The 18,929-nt window shown below is 40.9% G+C and overlaps 1 protein-coding gene across 3 annotated transcripts in view; it reads right to left on the bottom strand.

The window, feature by feature from the left end:
- The window catches only part of kcnab1a (potassium voltage-gated channel subfamily A regulatory beta subunit 1a), an 83,898-nt gene extending 67,404 nt beyond the window's left edge, over positions 1 to 16,494 (bottom strand). For 2 of the 3 annotated variants that reach the window (XM_028419221.1, XM_028419224.1), the window contains exon 1: positions 9,132 to 9,888. In XM_028419221.1, coding sequence (XP_028275022.1) covers positions 9,132 to 9,418 — 287 coding nt within the window. In that variant the 5' untranslated portion in view covers positions 9,419 to 9,888. Of the gene's footprint in view, positions 1 to 9,131; positions 9,889 to 16,231 lie in introns of those variants that run through there. The other variant, XM_028419222.1, reaches the window with a different exon arrangement.
- Positions 16,495 to 18,929: the final 2,435 nt, after the last annotated feature.

Raw genomic sequence — 18,929 nt, 5'->3', positions numbered from 1 at the left:
GTGTTAATATATTTTTAGAAAAAATTGCAGAAGCAGGTTAAAAACTCTTATAAGCATATATGAGTCATATTAAAATGATACTCTGAAATAGGAGCCTGCAGTGTCCAGCCATGGACTGCTGCATTATGCTGCAATGCTGTACTAAAGCCACATAAACAGTTAACTGTTCATTTATGCATTTGGATTCATGCAACTACTCATTCAGCACACAGTGGCTCACAGTATTGTGGTTCTGCTGGCACGATGTTTAGCTGCAGTGTATAAACAATGACAAATACTGCAGTAAAGTCCACTGTGTGTGTGTGTGCTGGGTCTACACTATGACGAATCTTTCATATCCCTATGCTTGTCCCCTCTTCTCTCACCTCTCCACTCTTAATAGGCCTTGAGGGAGACCACGGTGTATTACCGTTCTTAGATGGCACTAGAACCAAGAACACACATCCACACACACAAACTGGCAAGAAATCAAGCTCCACTCCTTTATATTACAATTTAAGAAGACACACACTCAGAAAAGACAAGAAAAGTGCTGAGCAGAGGAAGTATAAACTTTGCCTGCGTCAGTGTATCAGCTTATTGCGGTAAAGTGGAGATATATGGTGACACTAAAACATCCACTGTATGTGTTACAGTGCAAAAAAAAAGCTGATAGAGGGATAAAACTAATGACAGGACCAAAGACGTGTAGAAGGCTAAAGGACATAGAGAGCAAAAAAAAACTAAAGATGGCAGTGTGACAAGAGCAGCAGGATAAAAATGAGCTCTGCGAAATTGGTTTGGTGTGTAAGACCTCTTGAACCATGATTCTAAAAAGGTCTGGATGAAATCCACAGTAGGCGACACTCCAAACAATTCCACCTCTGCATGAGCACTGCAGCAACTCTTAAAGCAACATTTTACTTTGGTCAAATGTTTTCTCCTATCTTGGCAGGTACATGCTGTTTCTTGAAACTGTGCTTTTTGTGTGGGGTAGTAAAATAGCAGATAAATCTATCACTGTGCAGAAATAAAATACAATGCCTTTGAACGTATGGTGCAGGTTTTTTGGCTTTTCAAAATTACAAAAAAAATACACCGGTAAAAGGTTTACAGCACAGATGTAAATCACAGAGAAACACACTGGGGATACCAGTGTGTTTCATGGTCATTGTCGCAGTGACAGCAGGTCCACGGCTCCCCCTAGTGGTAAAACTACCAACCAACACCATAAAAGAATAACAGGACACTTGTTAGTTATCTGCTTCTCTCTTTTGATCTTGTCCTGTCTCCCTAGACTCTAATTTTGCATCTTATTTCTGCACACTTTCTCACCCACCCACAACTGTTAAACATGCTTTAAAAGTATCTCCATTCTGCCTCTAGGGGTTCATCACACTCCCACGCTACTAACCCTCCTGTGCTCTGCACCACTGTTACAAATGATGTCTTTAGCTGCTGCTCTAATCTTGAAGACTTATCTTAAATGAATCCTTGTTACAAACACACACATACCTATTAGTGAATGCCTGTGGGACTTCCTAATGGAGTTCAGCAAACTCTGTGCTCAGACCTCACAGATCATTTATGAGTTGTGGTACATTTGCTGCCAAAGGATACAGAGTCACCTTGAACATCAGTTTATAGATTTAATGTAAAAGCAAGAAGTCAAGCTTGGCAAGGCTTATTTGTTAAAGCAGTAAGATGAGGCTCCGCTGGAGTGTTATCCTCAGGCGACCTCACTGAGGCTCAAGGAGAGCACTGCCTCCTAAATAACTGCTAATCAGCCCTCATCAATAATGGATAAAATACCAAGAGAGGGGAGGCGCAAGGCAGAGATACTTTAAAACCTGTGTGAAAAGAGAGAATGACAAGGAGAAAGAAAAACCTCAGAGGGATGTAGTAACCTTACTTATATTCACAGCCTGTACCTAGATTAAAAAACAGGGATACTTTTTGCTGCAGTCATTTTAGGGTTGAGAGAGTTTCAGAGACTGGTCAGCCAAGCATGGCCCGACGTGTCCCTCTGCCATCAACCACTGTCTGTCACACTTCTAAATAAGCATTTCAATAGGGCAAAGCGACGCACTATCGATTCTCACAGTCGGTTAGTGCTGACACTAGTGAAACACCAGAGCATGTTGCGGCCACTGACGGGAGACACACAGGTAGAGGAAGAGGCAAAACAGTGAGTTAAGAGTCCTGCAGTGGTGATTTATTGATGAGAGTAGTGTTAAGAACATGCATTAGCTCAGTCAGTGCCTGACTGACTAACTGGAGATATGTGTGTGTGTGTGTGTTTGAGTGCTGGCTATTGCTCACTAGAGGAACAGTATTGATTTGCCATTTAAGCAGAATGTGTGCAGCAATTTAGTTCACACATAAAAAAGCATAAATCTGCCTCTTATAATTTTGATTAAACGTTACGACAAAGTTAGCATAAGGGGGAATAATTCGATGAAGTAATATTGCAGACCGAGTAATCACAAAACATTATCTTTGAAAATTGCTTTGAGAATTTGTCTGAATAATCAATTATTCTCATCTGGCGTATAGAGCACAGGAAATCCTGAATTTAAAAATATTGGTCATGTGACACAATATGCAGAGTACTTCACTAATTATGCACTGAAACAGACCCAAGTATCACAGGTGTTTTCACAGGCTGATTAAACTTAGCATTGTGTGTGCATGAACATCATTTATCCTACCTCTTAGTTATGCTGCAGCTGTTGAAGTCATTACCTAGATTACTGCAGATTACTCCACCTATCCTGAGACAGTTACTTCCACTGTAAAAAAGGACCACTAATTTGCTAAGGTAAGGCTAAAAATTAGGCTAAATTCTTATTCAAAACCCTTAAACAAGGAGTTTTCTGTATGACAACAACACGACGTCAGAGTCCAGGTGAACCGCTTCCTAATAATCACTGATTATTAATCAGCCATAAAAGGTAGAACTGATACTGACTCGCTTATCTGAAGCGGCGGTGGTTGCGGAGGTCTGTCCACGCACATAACTTCCCACTGCACTTGTTCCCGGGTTGTTCGGCAGTCCATCTATCAGTACAAATCTCCCACATGAAATCTCATCCACACCTCCAGCTAGCAAAGTTTTAGCAAAACGTTGCCGCGCCGCCATAAATAGCATACGGAGACATCCGAAGCGGCGTTAACTGCGTCATTTCTGTCACATAATTAAAACGTCGCACTTTGCTGCTAGCTAATAACTGTTGAGCGCAATGCATGACGGTACATATCGCTATTCGCATCGCATATCGCACATTGGTGCACTTATAAAGGGTTTAATGATTCCCACTACACATTCAGACATCACTACAAAATGGTAAACACGCTATAGATAATATATAGATAATTCAAACTTAACAAGTAATTTTATAAAGAACAAAAATGCACTCCTTCTGTTAACTGTAATACCTGTTTTCACCACACAACCTGAACTACATTAATTAACAGTTGAAATGCAGAGGGGCGCTGTTTCATAAAATTGTTCTCTATTAAATAAATAGTGACATCTTTTCATCCCACTTCTATACAGTTCAACGTGCATAAAAATACCTCACATTTATAGTTGAGTGCATAATTGAACACATAAAATCCCTCATTAATCCGACTTTCCCATCTTATAATTACAGTCCAACATGAGGCAGTCTCTTACTCTCACAGTCCAGAGTAATTTATTACATGACTGGTTCTAAGCCAAAGGTGTCACAGGATCTTGGTAAGTCTAATACCCTGTGTGTACAGCCCGTCACAGCTTAACACACCCTCCTCATTCATAATAGAAGAGGCTCTAAAGCAGGTACTTACACAGCTGTGTCTAAAGGTAACAATTTAAAATGTTTCATTCTTATTTATTGTTTTATATTTGAATTCTCCCATGCTGTGTCAAATCAGACCCATACACACACAAGACAAAACACACATATATGAGTCTGTGAATGTCTGACCAATTAAGTATTTAGAGAGGACACCAGCTCTTCTGTTAAATATTCACTTGTTTCCAAGATGAATAAAGGATGAGCAATTGACGCATTTATCTGCATGCGCATTTGTATGTTTGTGCGTTTGAGTGTGCGTACATGCCGTTGGTCTATTAATGTCTGGTTCAGTGCACAATTTTGCCGGCTGCTGGTTAAGAGCAACAGCTGCACACACAGAGTACAGTGAGTATTTTATTTTTTAACTACCACACAATATTACTGGATCACTGTAAAAACTAAAACTAAAAACACTTCAGGATATTAAAATGTTATTCAATACAAAAGACATGCTGTAAGTATAGCCTACAGTAATTTCTATCCAGTATTGTGTATTAATTTAATCCAGTGTTACAAACAAAAATGTAAAAAATAGTAATAGTAAAATACTTTAATTCAGAAATAAGTTAATTAAAGATGTAATTAATTTAATTTACATTAAAAGACTTTAATTATAAAAACACCATATTTTAATGGTGAGGCCAGTGAAATACTGGAATACCTTTTTTAAATCAACATTTAATTCAATTCATCACTCTTACAGTCTCTCTATGTTAGGCACCATAATAAATAAAGTGGTGTGCCTGCACAGTTTCTCCTTACATAGGCAGAGGCTTGAGTCTAAACACTGCCAGTGAACACACAGCTCCAGCCCAGAGGAGAGAGAGGCCTGTGACCGGCTCTACTCAATAAATGGTCACTGCTGCACAAACACAGCTCTGTTATCTGTTCTGATTTCATTTATCATTTGTTTCGATTTTTTTGGCCTGTTTTTGAAGTATGAGGAAACAGAAATATAAAGTGCAACACATCCTCACACACAAACAAGAGAACAGATTATTTACAGATGACTTTCACCCAGGAGACCAGAGCTGCAGTTCCATGACGGACATTTTCTTTACTTTTAGTTTACTTTGAGTTTGTTTGGTCAGAGTACAGTACTTGGCTAGGGTTCAGAAAAGATCATGGTTTTCACAATATTATGCACATGTTACAAAGCTGATAGACAATCAGGCTTGCTACCACAGAAATCAGTCTCACCCATTCTATAAATGACAGTTGGCAAACTCACTTTTAAATATATTGATTTGTATTGTGATTCTGACAAACAACTCCCACACAACAACAAAAGATATGTGTGTAAAAACTAAATTCTTAAAGTGATAAAAAAGAGAAAATAAAGAAAACAAAGCTTTGGTTTAAACTAAAACTTGTTTTGTTCCAATCTAAAAATAGTTAGTTCAATCCAAATAAAGTGGAAAACCTTTAAATAAAGAACGTGAAGTTTCACACTGTGCTGCAGTCATGTAACTCTGAAAATGGTTTAGGATGGCACAAATAATATGAGAAAACAATGCAGACCCAAGAAATAAGTGAGTGACAGCAGAGCAGAGAAGCAACTGTGGGGACACTCTGTCACCTTCACACCAAAGTCTATCAGCAGGCAGAGCTCCTTTAATCAGATGGACTGACAAACATCCAGACTGTCTGCGAACAGAAACACACACACACACACACGTAGGGGTGTTTCCATCACTTCAGAGGACATTACACTGACTTACATTCATGTGAGTCAACATTACCAATAAGTTCACACACACACACACACACACACACACACACACATACTGGTACATTCAAGAGCACATGGCATATGTTTCATAATGTGACCTTCTGCCCCCTGGAGGTCTAAATGTCCCTTTGCTGTCGTTCCCTTGTCCAGCATTCCTCTGCACTGCATCCAATAATATCACAGCCTCTTAATCTCTTTCCCCACTAGACTGATTGACTTAATGTCTGCTTTAATTCAGTGTGAGTAATCAAAAATCAGCCGAGTGCAGTGCCTTTGTCGCTGCTGTGGCATTTAGGTTAAAAGGGGATGTACTAGAGTTAACTGCTGCAACACAATAATTATTGTTCAGCTAAATATTCATTTATTAAGCAGATTTTAAACAAGGAAAATGTCTTCCTGTGCTGAAGTAGAGAAATAATTCTCCATATAAGCATAAAAATATCATTATTTCAAAAGCCATAATGCAGTTTTTCACAAAAGCGTTTCAGTGAAGCAAGAAGATTCAAGATGTGATTCGAAGATGGCAGATGGCGGAACATACGTGTACCGCAACAGCTGCACCCTCTTTGATACAACACAATATGATTGAGAATAAAATAAAGCAAAGCTGGAGAACGATGACACCACAATGAACCTGCATTGGCTGCTTATTGATAGGAGAGGCGTTCAGGAGCGATACGTGTGTGCTAGCTGGATGTTAAAAAAACATGTTTATAGCTTCCTATTTACATCATTTCTTTGTGAGACAAAGTGGCTGATCTTCCCTCCTATAGCATGCTCCAGTAACAGTGTCACTTAGAGACCGTATCCGTCCCCGAGTAGATAATTAGCGTTAACGTTTGCCACATTAGCCCAGAGGAAATGTTGAATGCATATGTTTCCGAATTGTCACCACGGCCTATGAGATGCACGTTAACGATACAATGAACATGCATGCATAAGAAGCAGCATTTACACACACACACACACACACACACTCACAGATGCTCCTTCACATTTGAAAACACACACCCACGCCCCACAAACAGACACACACACTCATGAATAATAAACTGTAGGGTATGTGAGGGCACGCTGTGAAGTTGAGGCTTGTGTCTCTTCTTCTTTGTCCCATCTGTGAGCTTTGTATGACTTGGAATGAATCAAAGATTTGAACTAAAGATATTGTAATTGTGGCTGATCCTGTTTTTTTTCCCCTTTGCAAGAACTATGTCAATAAAAGGAAAAAGAAAAGAGACATCTTGTAGGGTTGTTGCAGAATGTGAAATGATAAGTCATAATGTCATGTCAAAGATGTCTATGTATAGTTTTGCAGACATATTAATAAGAATAGAGAGATAACCAGCTAGCAGTTGACTGTGCAAAGCTTAAAATTGTACCACAAGACCGGAAAGTGAGATAATGTAGCTTGAGAACAACATGAGGAAGAGGTAGTGTTAGTTATGTGTCCTTTATACAGACAATATTTCTAACCTCCATTATGTTAATGTATAGGATGTCATTGAACAAAACACTGAAGTTCTTATTAAACAATGTGTTGTTCTAACCTACCACAGCGTCTACAACATACTGACATCTTGCATTGCATGTCATGTCTATGCTGCAGCGGTGTAGCAGGGCACACACACAAAAAAAGCTCCAGACAGCATCCAGATGGGAACAACAGTGTAGTTGTGTGACTTTTTACCAAACTTTCTACTTTTACTTTTTCTTATAAAATATTCAAAATGGGAAAAACTGTCAAAACAAGCAGTGACATGACCTTGTTTTTAAGGGGTCACAATCCAAAAAGGTTGCCTTAGACCCGGCCATTTCCACAGAGCCAGCAGGGTTTTGAAAGAAAAACACTTTGAAAGGACACTGAGGGCACTTCACTAATTTGCATCTCTTCCTGTGGCGTGTTCAACTAGTAATACTTTTAGAGTCTTAGTCTGGTTTGTGATTCTGTTTGTGTGGACAGAAAGCCCTGCATGGGTCTTGACCACTCATACACACTGACCTGGAAAAGGACGTTGAGCTGCCAGCTGTTTTATTGGGTTGCCATAGCAACAGCCACAAACTTAAAACACACACACACACACACAGAGCAATGGACACACATATGCCAATGTCCCAAGGCGTAATGCTAACAGTGCCATGAACATATGAGCTCCCATAGCCAGGTTGATCCAACAGGGTTAGAGACAGTGCTCTTCCTCACTCTTCTCATTGTCTGTTGGTGGAGGGATGATGGAGGAAAGACATGCTGCCATTTTTTTTTTCTACATGGACACAATGACAAAATAAGTTTAGGCCATGTTATTATTACACTGACTGTAATACAGTCAAATATGTTGGCAGAATTTAGCATAGAATCGCTGATGAGAGAGAGAGAGAGCCTCTGGGAATGAATGAGCAGTTCAAATGACCAAAATACTGTTCAGGGAAATGTTAAGCCAGCAGCCTATCCAAATATAAAACACAAATGGACTCACATTTTTAAACCACCAGTGCAGACAAGCGTAGATCTGTCTTGCTTTCTGTGATTAACATTTTGTATTTTTATAGCTCAACTTGTGTATGCAGATAAATAATAACGTTTTTAATATCATGTGTTGTTTTGTTTATGGAGGACATCAATGATTAAGGGTTGAATTATAATGTGAATGTGCAGCAAAGTGGTTTTTGTACAGATATAAATACTGTATGAAGCCAACGGAAACTATATCAGAGAATCAAATCCTGTACAAACAATCATCATCTCTTTGTTCTCCACAGTGCAGACATAGCAGCTAACATGCTGCTTTCTCGCCCCGAGGGCTGAGCAGCGATCCACAATGTCCCAATCACACTCACTCAAGCCACTCACCAACACGATGCTTAGTCACAGATGACAAATTAGGAGAAAAACAACAGACACATGACTCTATTAGCACCCGAGGAACATAAACCGGAGCACCTTCAATACAAAAAAGTCATCTAACATTTAACATGAGGGCGCTTTAATCCTTGATGTGCCATGCTGGACTTGTAAACATTTTGATTGTGTTACATCTCTGATAAAATGAAGCTTTAACAATATGAAGAATGACAGCAATCAGGTAAGAGAAGTGTTAATATTCAGTGTGTGCTTGACTTTTTAATGTCATAATCTGTTGGTCTTATTTAATATGGTTTAATTATGGAACAAATTTATCCAGTTTTGTTGATGTTTGTCAACAACCACAAATAGATCAGCAGCACCCGTGTTTACAGTACAAATACATGCGTTCAGATGATCGATCAGCTGATGGGTTTCACATATAGATCAATAGCGATATAGAGGACTTTGCAGGGGTGACCTTTAAAGTGTTGAAATAAACAAACGAGCGAGTGATTGTGCTTTTTGATAACCTCCACATTGGATCTTTTTGTGTTGAAAAACTTGTGAAAACTTCACAAAACAATTTCTGAATAATCTGAGTGCAACAAACATGACATCACACGCAGTCACAACAACAACTAATCAAACAAATCCCCCGACCACCTTGTAAAAGTAACCAAAAGTCTAACAACATGCTCAATCCAAAAGTCCTCACACACACTCTAGCTGGCTTTACCTGTACACCATGCCCGTCTGACTCTTCACCGTATCCTGCAGAGACAACGAGTGGAAGTTGAGAAACTCCTCCAGCTGTTTGAGTTCCGCCACGCTGTTGGGTTTGTGAGCCGTCCACAGCATCAGAGGAGGAAAGGGCCGCTGCCCTGTCCCTTTGGACGTCTGTCTGACGAGCCTTCCGTGAGCAAGGCCCGGGGCCTGTACCCCACCCTGACCTCCGCCCTGACCCCTGACCCCTTTCTGCTTGGGGTTGGGGATCTCCGGGCATGTTGCTTTGTACAGGTACATCTTCCAGCTTCCGTCTTCACTTTATCCTCTCTTTCAATCTCTCCCTTCTCCTGTTGGTGTGTCCCACAATCATGTACGCTCAGAGTAATCCAGGTAGGCCCCTCGCCCACACAGCACTACATGGAGAGGAGTGTGTGTGTGTGTGTGTGAGGATTGAAAGTATTCCTCTGGTTGAACCACCATATAAAGTATATTCCTCGTATTTAAAAAAACCAAAGGAGAAGTGCAGGAAGGTCCGATGTGGAAAAAGTCATTTTAGATTCTGAGTCCAGTCTGTCAGCAGTCTCCACACAGGAAAAGAAAAACATGCTATTTCCTCCATGCGCTGTGCCACATATGTTCACTGTACACGCAAACACACACATATGCACACATAAAGACAGATATACACACACAGATAACTCCCTCCTCTCTCCTCTTTTCTCTCTCTCACACACACAACACACACGCGTGCTGTCACTTTGCCCCCTGCTCAGCCAGTCTACATTATAAGCTCAGTTTGGTTTTGCTCCCTATTAAATGGCTGGGAATCTGGGACGTTTTTCTCTCCCTCCCTCTCTCTCCCTCCCTCTCTCTCTCCCTCTCTCTCCCTCTCTCTCTCTCACTGTCTGTTTCTCTCACTCTCTCCTTCCTTTTACCCTTTTTCTCGCCCTCTTATCCTCTCACTTTCCTCATCATCTCTCCTTTGTTTCCCAGTATTCCCTCCGTCAAAAGCTCTTTCACTTACTTCTGATTTCCTCTTGTCTCTCTTCCAGCATTTACGTCTCCTGCTGTTTGCTTTCCTTCACCTCGTTTAACTTAGTTTTTTTGTACATTTTTGTCATTTTTTCATCTTTAGCACACCACATATTATTTTGGTTTCCTCCCTTTCTCTCTTTCATTTCTTATCCTGCCCTCTTTTTCTCTTCTGTCTCACTCTAAACAAAGTGTACTCTGGAGTTTTGCCCATAACAAACACCTAAAATAAATACACACACAGCCAACAGTGTGTTATGCACAATTGCGCTCAGTCTGAGGGGCAATGTTTTTGTATTGTGATGAACCACAAAAAAAAGAAAGGGGTAGCCTCTGTTTTCTGTCTTTCCCTTCTTTCACCACACACACACGCAGTATGTAATCTCTCACCTCTTGGCCTCCTCATGGGAGCGTTCAATGACATCACGTCTGGTCCCCCAGTGGATTGTGGGAATCATGAGGAATGTCACTCTCCCATATCAGTAAATTTGACTTTAGATACACACTGTCAGTCTTTCAATGAATGCACACACAATATACTTATGTTCTTCCACTACTTTGGTATTCAGTGAAGATAGAACCGAAGCAGCAAGCAAAGGTAAATGTTAACCTCACCTGCTCCAGTACATGTCTGTTGGAATGTCTTTTGTTGATATTGTCTGATTGATTTTGTGTCTATTCAAATGCATCTAGACTGAATTTATTCTGCATCTGTCATTACTGCCCCCTGGAAATGCAGAATTCAGCAACTTCAAAAGTCACAACGTGTTAATAACAACATGTCCATCACCCTTCAGGGTCCCTGAAAATACTTCCTTTGTATTGTATTTGCAAAATATTTGTGTTTTTATGCACAGTCTTGTGCATTTACATGTATTGTGTATGTATTGTTTGCACGCCGCTTGTGTATTTGTGATTTTTTGCAGCTATATATTTGTTATATAAGCGATACTTTGCTTTCTACCTGTTGTCAGTATTCACATAGTGTAGCTGACATTTGGCAAAGTTGCAGAGCAAGGCTGACGGTATTTCTGCTCCTGAAAGAGTACAGCAGGCTGTTAAGATGACAGTACGCACACACACACTCATCCAAACAATTAGGCATAGAGTTCGGTCGGGGGGGGCGGGGGGGCAGCTGTGCCTGTTGTCCAGCAGGGTGGGTGGAAAAACTGATCCTGCCTGGCAGCAGGAATGTCAGCTGAGCTTATGCAATGCTGCTGTGTGTTGACAGTGTATTTATAGATTCTGGATCCATACACATGGAGTCCATACATACACACACACACAAGTTTCATTATAAGCCTTCACATCAGACAGCAAATGCTCTCAGTAATAACATTTCTTCTCACACATATATATATGTATTTTTGTTATGTTTTGTGTTATTGTCTCTCTTTTATTTTGGCCTTTGGAGTCACATTCTCCGTTGAGCCGCTCAGCATGTGGGCAGGTGAGTCAGAGACAGGAGAACAGAAGGAGAGAGAGAGAGAGAGAGAGGGAGAGGGATATGTAGAGAGGGGAATGCAGAGGGGCCCGGGGAGAGAACGAGATGCAGAAATCATGGGAACCTTGCCTTACTGTGAGAAACATAGTAAGTATTTCTGTCTCACTGAGGTATGTTTATGTTCCGCCTCACACATTTTCTCACCATTTACTTTTTTATAATTTCCATTCTGAACTTCTACAATCTTCTTCCCAGGGACTAATTAGTGTCTTTTTATTTTTTTCATTCTCTTTCATTTTGCTTCCACCACCCCCACATGTACTCCCTCGAGTGAGTGAATCCCTATATAATGATTGCATATTGTAATATTTTAAAAAGATAGGCTAATGCATCAAGCCATCATAACTGTTAAAACATGTTTTTTCTCTCTTCTTCTGTGCCATCTGACTCTATGGCAGCGACAATGATGTCAGTGATCAGTCTCTATAGCCTTCAGGGACTGTCCTGCTCCTGTTTAACACCAGTGTGCTGGCCTACATTCTCCACTAAATCCTATTGTTATTATCAATGGAAATCTAGATTAACGCTGAGGAGTGAGAGTAAGAGCGTGTAATATTATATTACACTCTGACTGCATAAAATATAGGAACAATCCACCAAGTGCGGGCAGCATTTGGTAATTGGGTTCCTCTTCATGTCCTATATCCTGTTGGTTAATTAAAGAGGTATTCTCCTGCATCTGTGTCATTAATATGGTTAGGGTTAATGTTTGCAGTTTCACACTGGACCAGCGAGTGAATCAAACTGCGAATCTTGGCACCAGCCCCACGCTTCATCCATCATGCTCTACTGGAACATGTGTTTTGTTTTTTGTTTTGTTTCTAGTCCACCGTGCGATAGTATCATGTTGCCACACCTTTGTTGCACCTGGTGCCAAGGCTATGAGGAAATATAATCCCAATACCTGGTTAGAGAAGGGCAGTGATACTGTTGGCAGGCGTTTGTGCCTGTTTTTTTCATGCCTGAAAAACTCAGTGCTTCAGAAAAAAACACACTTGAATGACAAGGGTTTGAAATATAAAAATTAGATAAGACTGTGTGAATTCAAGCTTATTATAATTTCTTGTCTGACACCATCTCATGTTGTCAGTGTATGATCTCTTCATCCAACGAATTTGTGGATTGAACATCAAAATCTGACACAAATAAATTATACATATGTACATATATATAATATATTTTAATATATTATAATAGATTTTACATCTAAACACAGTTACCTATTAAATACATTAATTAGATTGTTAATATTTGCACAATGGCTTTTAAGAGAAAATGTTGATCTTCCATTCAAATTCAATTATTTGGCTGTAAAAAATGCATATTGACAGTGGGGGAAGAAATGTCTATTTTTAGAGCTGATTCCTTTCTGTGGTTATATTCTGTCCCAGTTTTATGCAGAATCACTGGAGAGCTACAAATTGCTGCAATTGTTCAGAGTTAAATGAGAGCGAGAGAGGATATCCAGCCATCGCACACTGTTTGGCATCCATGTCAGGGTCTCAGAAGAGAGCTGGCAGACCCCTATGTGAGAGTGTGTGTGTGTGTGTGTGAGAGGCACGAGTTGGCTTATTGGCAAGAAGGGGAGTTTGGGAAGGGTTCAGCTCATGCTCATGTCTTTTCTAGGTCAGAGCCAATCATTACTTCTTTCAAGTAGAAAACGGGATCCACATTATAATGATGATGGAGTCCCAGTGATCACACGAAATGATCTGTATCGATTCTCTATAGGGAAAGAATTTGAAAGTGTGTTCTTTTGTCTCTGTGTGAAGGTCGTGCTAATCTTACAGTGATTCACACGGAGTATAGTCCTTTTTTTATTTTTTATCAGATTACCGTTACATTGTTGAAATCAGTGGATTACAGGACAGTACTTTCATGTGTACAACAAACCTTCATTACAACAAAAATCCTGTTTACAGCAGATGTCTGACTTTCTCCTGATCTCGACCTCATGAATAGTCATTGAAGCGAGAGCTGTTACCGTCAATATAAAATCTTTGATCAAAGCTAAAGCTTTTGGACCATGTCAGCAAACTGGACAGAAAGCTGCATGCTGCGGGCGACAGAGAAGACTGGACTGATGGGAGTTCACAGTCTGAGGATGAGGATGAAGAGTGAAGGTGTCGTGCTCCTCAGTCATGATGCCTGTACACTGTTAGTGTCACTCGAATGAGTGAACTAGTTAGCTATTAGCTGCTATCTGCTACTGCTAACATTAAAGTAGTAGAAAGTATGTGGCTGCAGTCAGGTAGTTTTATACATGGTAAAATGAAGAAGCTGTTTTATGTACGTGTTCAACCATTGTCTCGAGTGTGTAAAATGACCTTTAATTGCAATGTATTATTTTGACATCATTACGTTGTGTTTGTGTTCCTCTAAATAACATTGATGTGAATGCAGTCAGCTGTAACAATCTTGACATGTTTTATTGTTGTTTTATATCGTCCTTTCTAAGTATTCGGAATACATTATTTAGATTAGTAAGTAATGTAATGGGATACATTACAGAAGACATATTAGGACAGGTAATCTGTATTCTGTAACTGAATACTTTTTAATAGTATCCTTCCCAACACTGCCTATTAAACACTGTCACACATGCCCACAGCTTTGCCAGCCCACACACACACACCTGTCAGTCACTCCAGCAGAGCCTCTTGTCATCTTTTTATGAGCTTGTAAATAAAGAAAATATGCAGCCGCCAACATGTCAACACGTCGACCTCATGTAGGACTTATGTATCAGCTCTTTATAGGTGCTTATCTGCTATGGAACATCACTTTAATACTACAGTGCCGTGCTGAAATATTGATTTATACATCAGACACAGCATGTTGTATCTTTGGATGTTGGCATTGCTTATTCTGAAACGCAGCCTGGAAAGCTACACAACAATGTCTGCATCTGACTGGACAAATGCTCACAGTTACAGTGTCTTCCTTTTAGATCTGTAATGATTATTGGCTAGACTTTTTAAAGGAAAGTTACACCCGCCATTGATTTGCATAACAACTTAATGCAAAAGAGAAGTGGCCTCTCTCATGCCACTCCAATCTCAACCTCAATACATTACAAGGCTGCTTAGTGCGCATAGACAATACATGGAAAACCTGCAATACTGACTACTTTGCCTGCGCAGAACAAAGAATAGTGGGAAGATGCAACACAAACATACTTGCCTGCAGTCCTCTCCTACAGCCAACAGCATGTTGCTTTTGGGCAATGGTGGCTCAAATGCTGATTAGTTACAGGAATGGCATCAAACCACAAACTAAACCACAGCAGAGATTATAAGGAGAAAAAAAAACATAGAAGCAAAGACAAAAGCTATTATACAAACCCCAGTTTCACTCTAGTACAAAGTTTGCCTTCCACCATGTAGGGGCAAAGCAGAGGAAGCAGACACAAACAACAATCGATGTTCCACATCTTTAGGATGCCAGCAGGCAGCCAACTGTGTTGTTTTTCCAAACATAACCAGCAAAATTGTTTTTTGTTGCCTCTATCTGTTCTGACTTGATGCTGCTAATTAATTGTGACTGAACAAATTTAGATTAGAGACATCAGTGCAGTCTCACCACAGTGTGCCCTGGCTCTTTTATCTCTAGTTTCTGCTCTGCTTTGTTTTTCCGAATTAGAGAAGGAACAAAGCCAACGCCAGGCTGGAGAATAAAGAGAGAGAGAGAGAGAGAGAGAGTAGAAGAGCGGAAAAGGAAAAGGGAGGAAAGGAGAAGGCAGGACGGCAGGCAGATGAATGTGGAGCTTTAAGCTCGAATGATTGGAATGGGACACAGATTAGGCATTTAGCAACAAGAAAGACGAGTAGGGTGATGAGAGGGAAGACATATCGGGGGGGGGGGGGGGGGGGGGGGGTGGTTATGGGGGTGGTGGTTTCCGATAAAAATATCCAAGTGGGGGCAGAAAGATGGAGAACGGGACAGATGAAAATTGCTAATAGTTAACCTTAAAAAAAGCTTTTGATTTGATGGCGATCTATCTGTCAGTCAGTTAGACAAGAATCAAACCCTCAAACACAGCCTCCATATGTTTTGTCACCATGGTGGTAGAAGATGTCAACACAGTCTAATGCAGTAAGACAGATGCTGGCTATTAGCATTGTGGCCAGATCAGGTGACACAACTCTGAGCCTGAGGTCGTTATGGCCAGTGTGACTCCAGCAACACACAAATGAAATGATAGGACAGAGAGAGAAGGGGGGGTGGGGGGGGGGGGCACATGTCATCGGATACCACTGGTGGTCCGGCTCAAAAATACTTGAATAATCTGTCAGCGTAGGCGCACAAGCTTTTTATATTTACTGTTTGATGCACTTGCAAACCTTCTTGATCACAGTGTTAATGATGTGCAGAGAACCCAAAAGCCTTTTGTGTGTCTTCCAAAGTACTTGTGGAATAAATGTATCTGTGGAGCCAAATCATTTTGTGCAGCTCTGTTTAACACATTAGTCCTTGAATCTGTTCACACTGTTGAGTATGAATGGGAGGGCATCATTTAAATCTGCTCTCAAACACACACACACACACACACACTCTGTCAGGGCTTAACTGACCTGTAGATCATGCCAGTCTTGTGTGCGACTGTCTCCTTTTTGTCCAGCCCAAACATTTTCAGGTACCAGTTGGTCTCCATCTCCCTGATGAGCGCCGCCCTGTGTCGGTGCTGTGACATCGGCTTTCCAGAGCCACGCTTGACATCCTGGGAGTTGCTGCGGTGGGCTTTCGCCCCACTCTGAGAGGCCACTGAGTGTTTTCGGTGCAAATGGGGTGGCTGATGGCCCCCCAAGCCCCCTCCGCTGCTCCGGGCGGCTAGCATGGCCCCAGAGGGTGCCCCTTGCCCTCAAGGGCAGGGTGTGGGAATCAAGTTGGAGTGGGTGAGCTTTGGGTTTAGGTCCTTTACCCACTTTTTGACATTATTCAAGTCATAAGTCTCAGAGAAAAAAAAAGTTGAAGGACAGTTCTCCTTTCCTGACTTGTTGGCTGTTGTTTTTACAATTCTCTCAACTTTTTTGTTGTCTGGATTTGTGTGTTTCTCTCGGTTTGATCTAACTTCTTTTCCTCCTCTTTCTGACTGTCCGTCTTTCTGTCTGTGCAGTGTGCTCTCTGGTCTCTTATAGCCTTATCCAGCTTGAAACAAGATCCTGGTTTCCTTGTCTCGTCACAGCCTGCGCTGGCCTAAAAGGAGGGAGGCAAACATGCCAGGGTGTCGACAATACAAACACACTCACACACACACACACAAACACACAAACTCTGCATTTACGATAGCACACTACATTCAAAAACAACACAAATAGATATAAATACACACAAAGTGTATATCCAAGACACACAGTGGACACTGACATAGAACTTATGCTGGCAATAAAGCAGTGCTCTTAACAATTATTACCGTACACAGAATGTGCAGAGGTACACACACACACACACACACACACACACACACACACACACACACACTGTTACTTTTTTATCATCGAAGTTGGTACCAGAGTGACAACTCTATATTTACACACCTCCTGGAGCACTTCACAGTCTGGGAGTCTTAACACCATTCTTCCTGTCATAAGACTCCAGGCTGGTGTGTTAGAAATGCAAATTTACACCTTTGTCTGGCATAACAATGTGGAAACACACAGACATTTGGCACAGGATGTTAAGTATTTGTTGTATTTATGTAGCTTATGTCAAAACAAAAGAAAGCTTCATTTTCTGAAGCAGGATTACATGTTTGTGTATAAAAAAATTTTTTTTTGCTCTTCTCAACATTTAAACACAAAAACCAAAGGACCCCTTTGGATTTACAGCGATGTGTCAAAGAGGGGGTGGGCATTGTGGTTGGGCCTGAGAGGGACTGCAGGCTGATGAGATGTAAATTCTTGTCAGGTACTGCAGCACCTTTACCAGAGATAGGACACAGATGGACATAAACCCAAGTCTCCAGGTTGAAAGCTCTCGGAGCAGGGCCTTCTACACTGCTTGCCATTTGCTTTGGGGACACCCAGAGTCTGGTGTCCTCTGAGGTCAAGTGAGGAGATCAGTGATGGAGTGTCAGCCTTGAATTATTCAGCCAAGTAATGGGAGCCATGATCCCTACCTGGACATATCTCTGAGGGGCCCGGGGGTTAGGTCAGGTTGAGGATGGAGGAGCGACTTCTGTCAGTGGTCAGCCGCCAGGTAAGATGGGACACTTAGGATTCTGCAGCTTGCTGCAGCTTCTTTGACTGTAGACACCGCTGATAGCTGCAGCATATAGTAGACATATGCTGTGCTGACAGATTTTGACACATCTTCTACATGTCTGGTTCTAACAGGCATTTTGTCATGAGGCGGAATATTGCCATCAAATTCCTATAATTTTATGGATAACAAAGAAATGTATTCCACAATACTGTTTCAACAAAAGCATTTTGTTAATGTTTTAGGTCATTAATAATCAGGTCATCTAGGATTCTTATTACATTTCTTGTATGTAAGCTGGACACTGTCTTGAATGTTTAAAGCTGAGCTCTCTCTGGTGTTAGGATTTACTTTCCCATTAGCCTACAAACCCATGGTCTCTTTGGGTGAAACAGTACCTCGACTGTACGACCTGTTGTCCTTCAAGTTTGCCTTCTTGAGCAGATTGGTCACACAAAGTGTGTCTAATCCGACCTCTCTGTAATGTCGTTGTCACTAAGGAGGAAATTCTAGCATGAACAAAATCCGTCATTCAGGTCCATTATCCTAAACCCCAGCTGAGACGCAAACTGATATAGTGGACTCTGAAACACACACACACACACACAGGGATTGTACACCCAGTTCTTTCTCCTAATATGTGAGATACTGTTCAGTTAGTCTAATTGTCACTGGCAGTTTGCCTGATGTGGTAACTACCACAGGCTGTTAATTCACTACAGTCACATGTGAAGCTGCTCTAGGCTGTGCTGTTGCCGAGCAGTAGAGATGAGTGCAGAGGAAGTATGAGCTGATATAATGCATAATTGCATAAAATCCATTTTAAACAAAAATGGCATGATGTTTTTTAGGGATAATTTACTATCAATATTTTTTCAGCATCAATTATTTAATAAATGCTAAAACCTTTTTTTGCTGTTAGAAGAAATCTGTCTATTGAAGATTAGGGCTGCCAGTCTATTATATGTAACTTAAAGGGATATGTTTCCGGTTTTCTAATTGCGAGGGGTTGAGGTGCATGATTGCGAGACAGGAGGCAGGTGTAGTGTTAAAAAGTAGACACATGCTCAA

This window comes from Parambassis ranga, chromosome 13 (genome assembly GCF_900634625.1).
Source record: "Parambassis ranga chromosome 13, fParRan2.1, whole genome shotgun sequence".
NCBI lineage: Eukaryota > Metazoa > Chordata > Actinopteri > Ambassidae > Parambassis > Parambassis ranga.
Note: the sequence above shows the minus strand (reverse complement) of the source record. Positions and strands in the feature narration are given on the sequence as shown.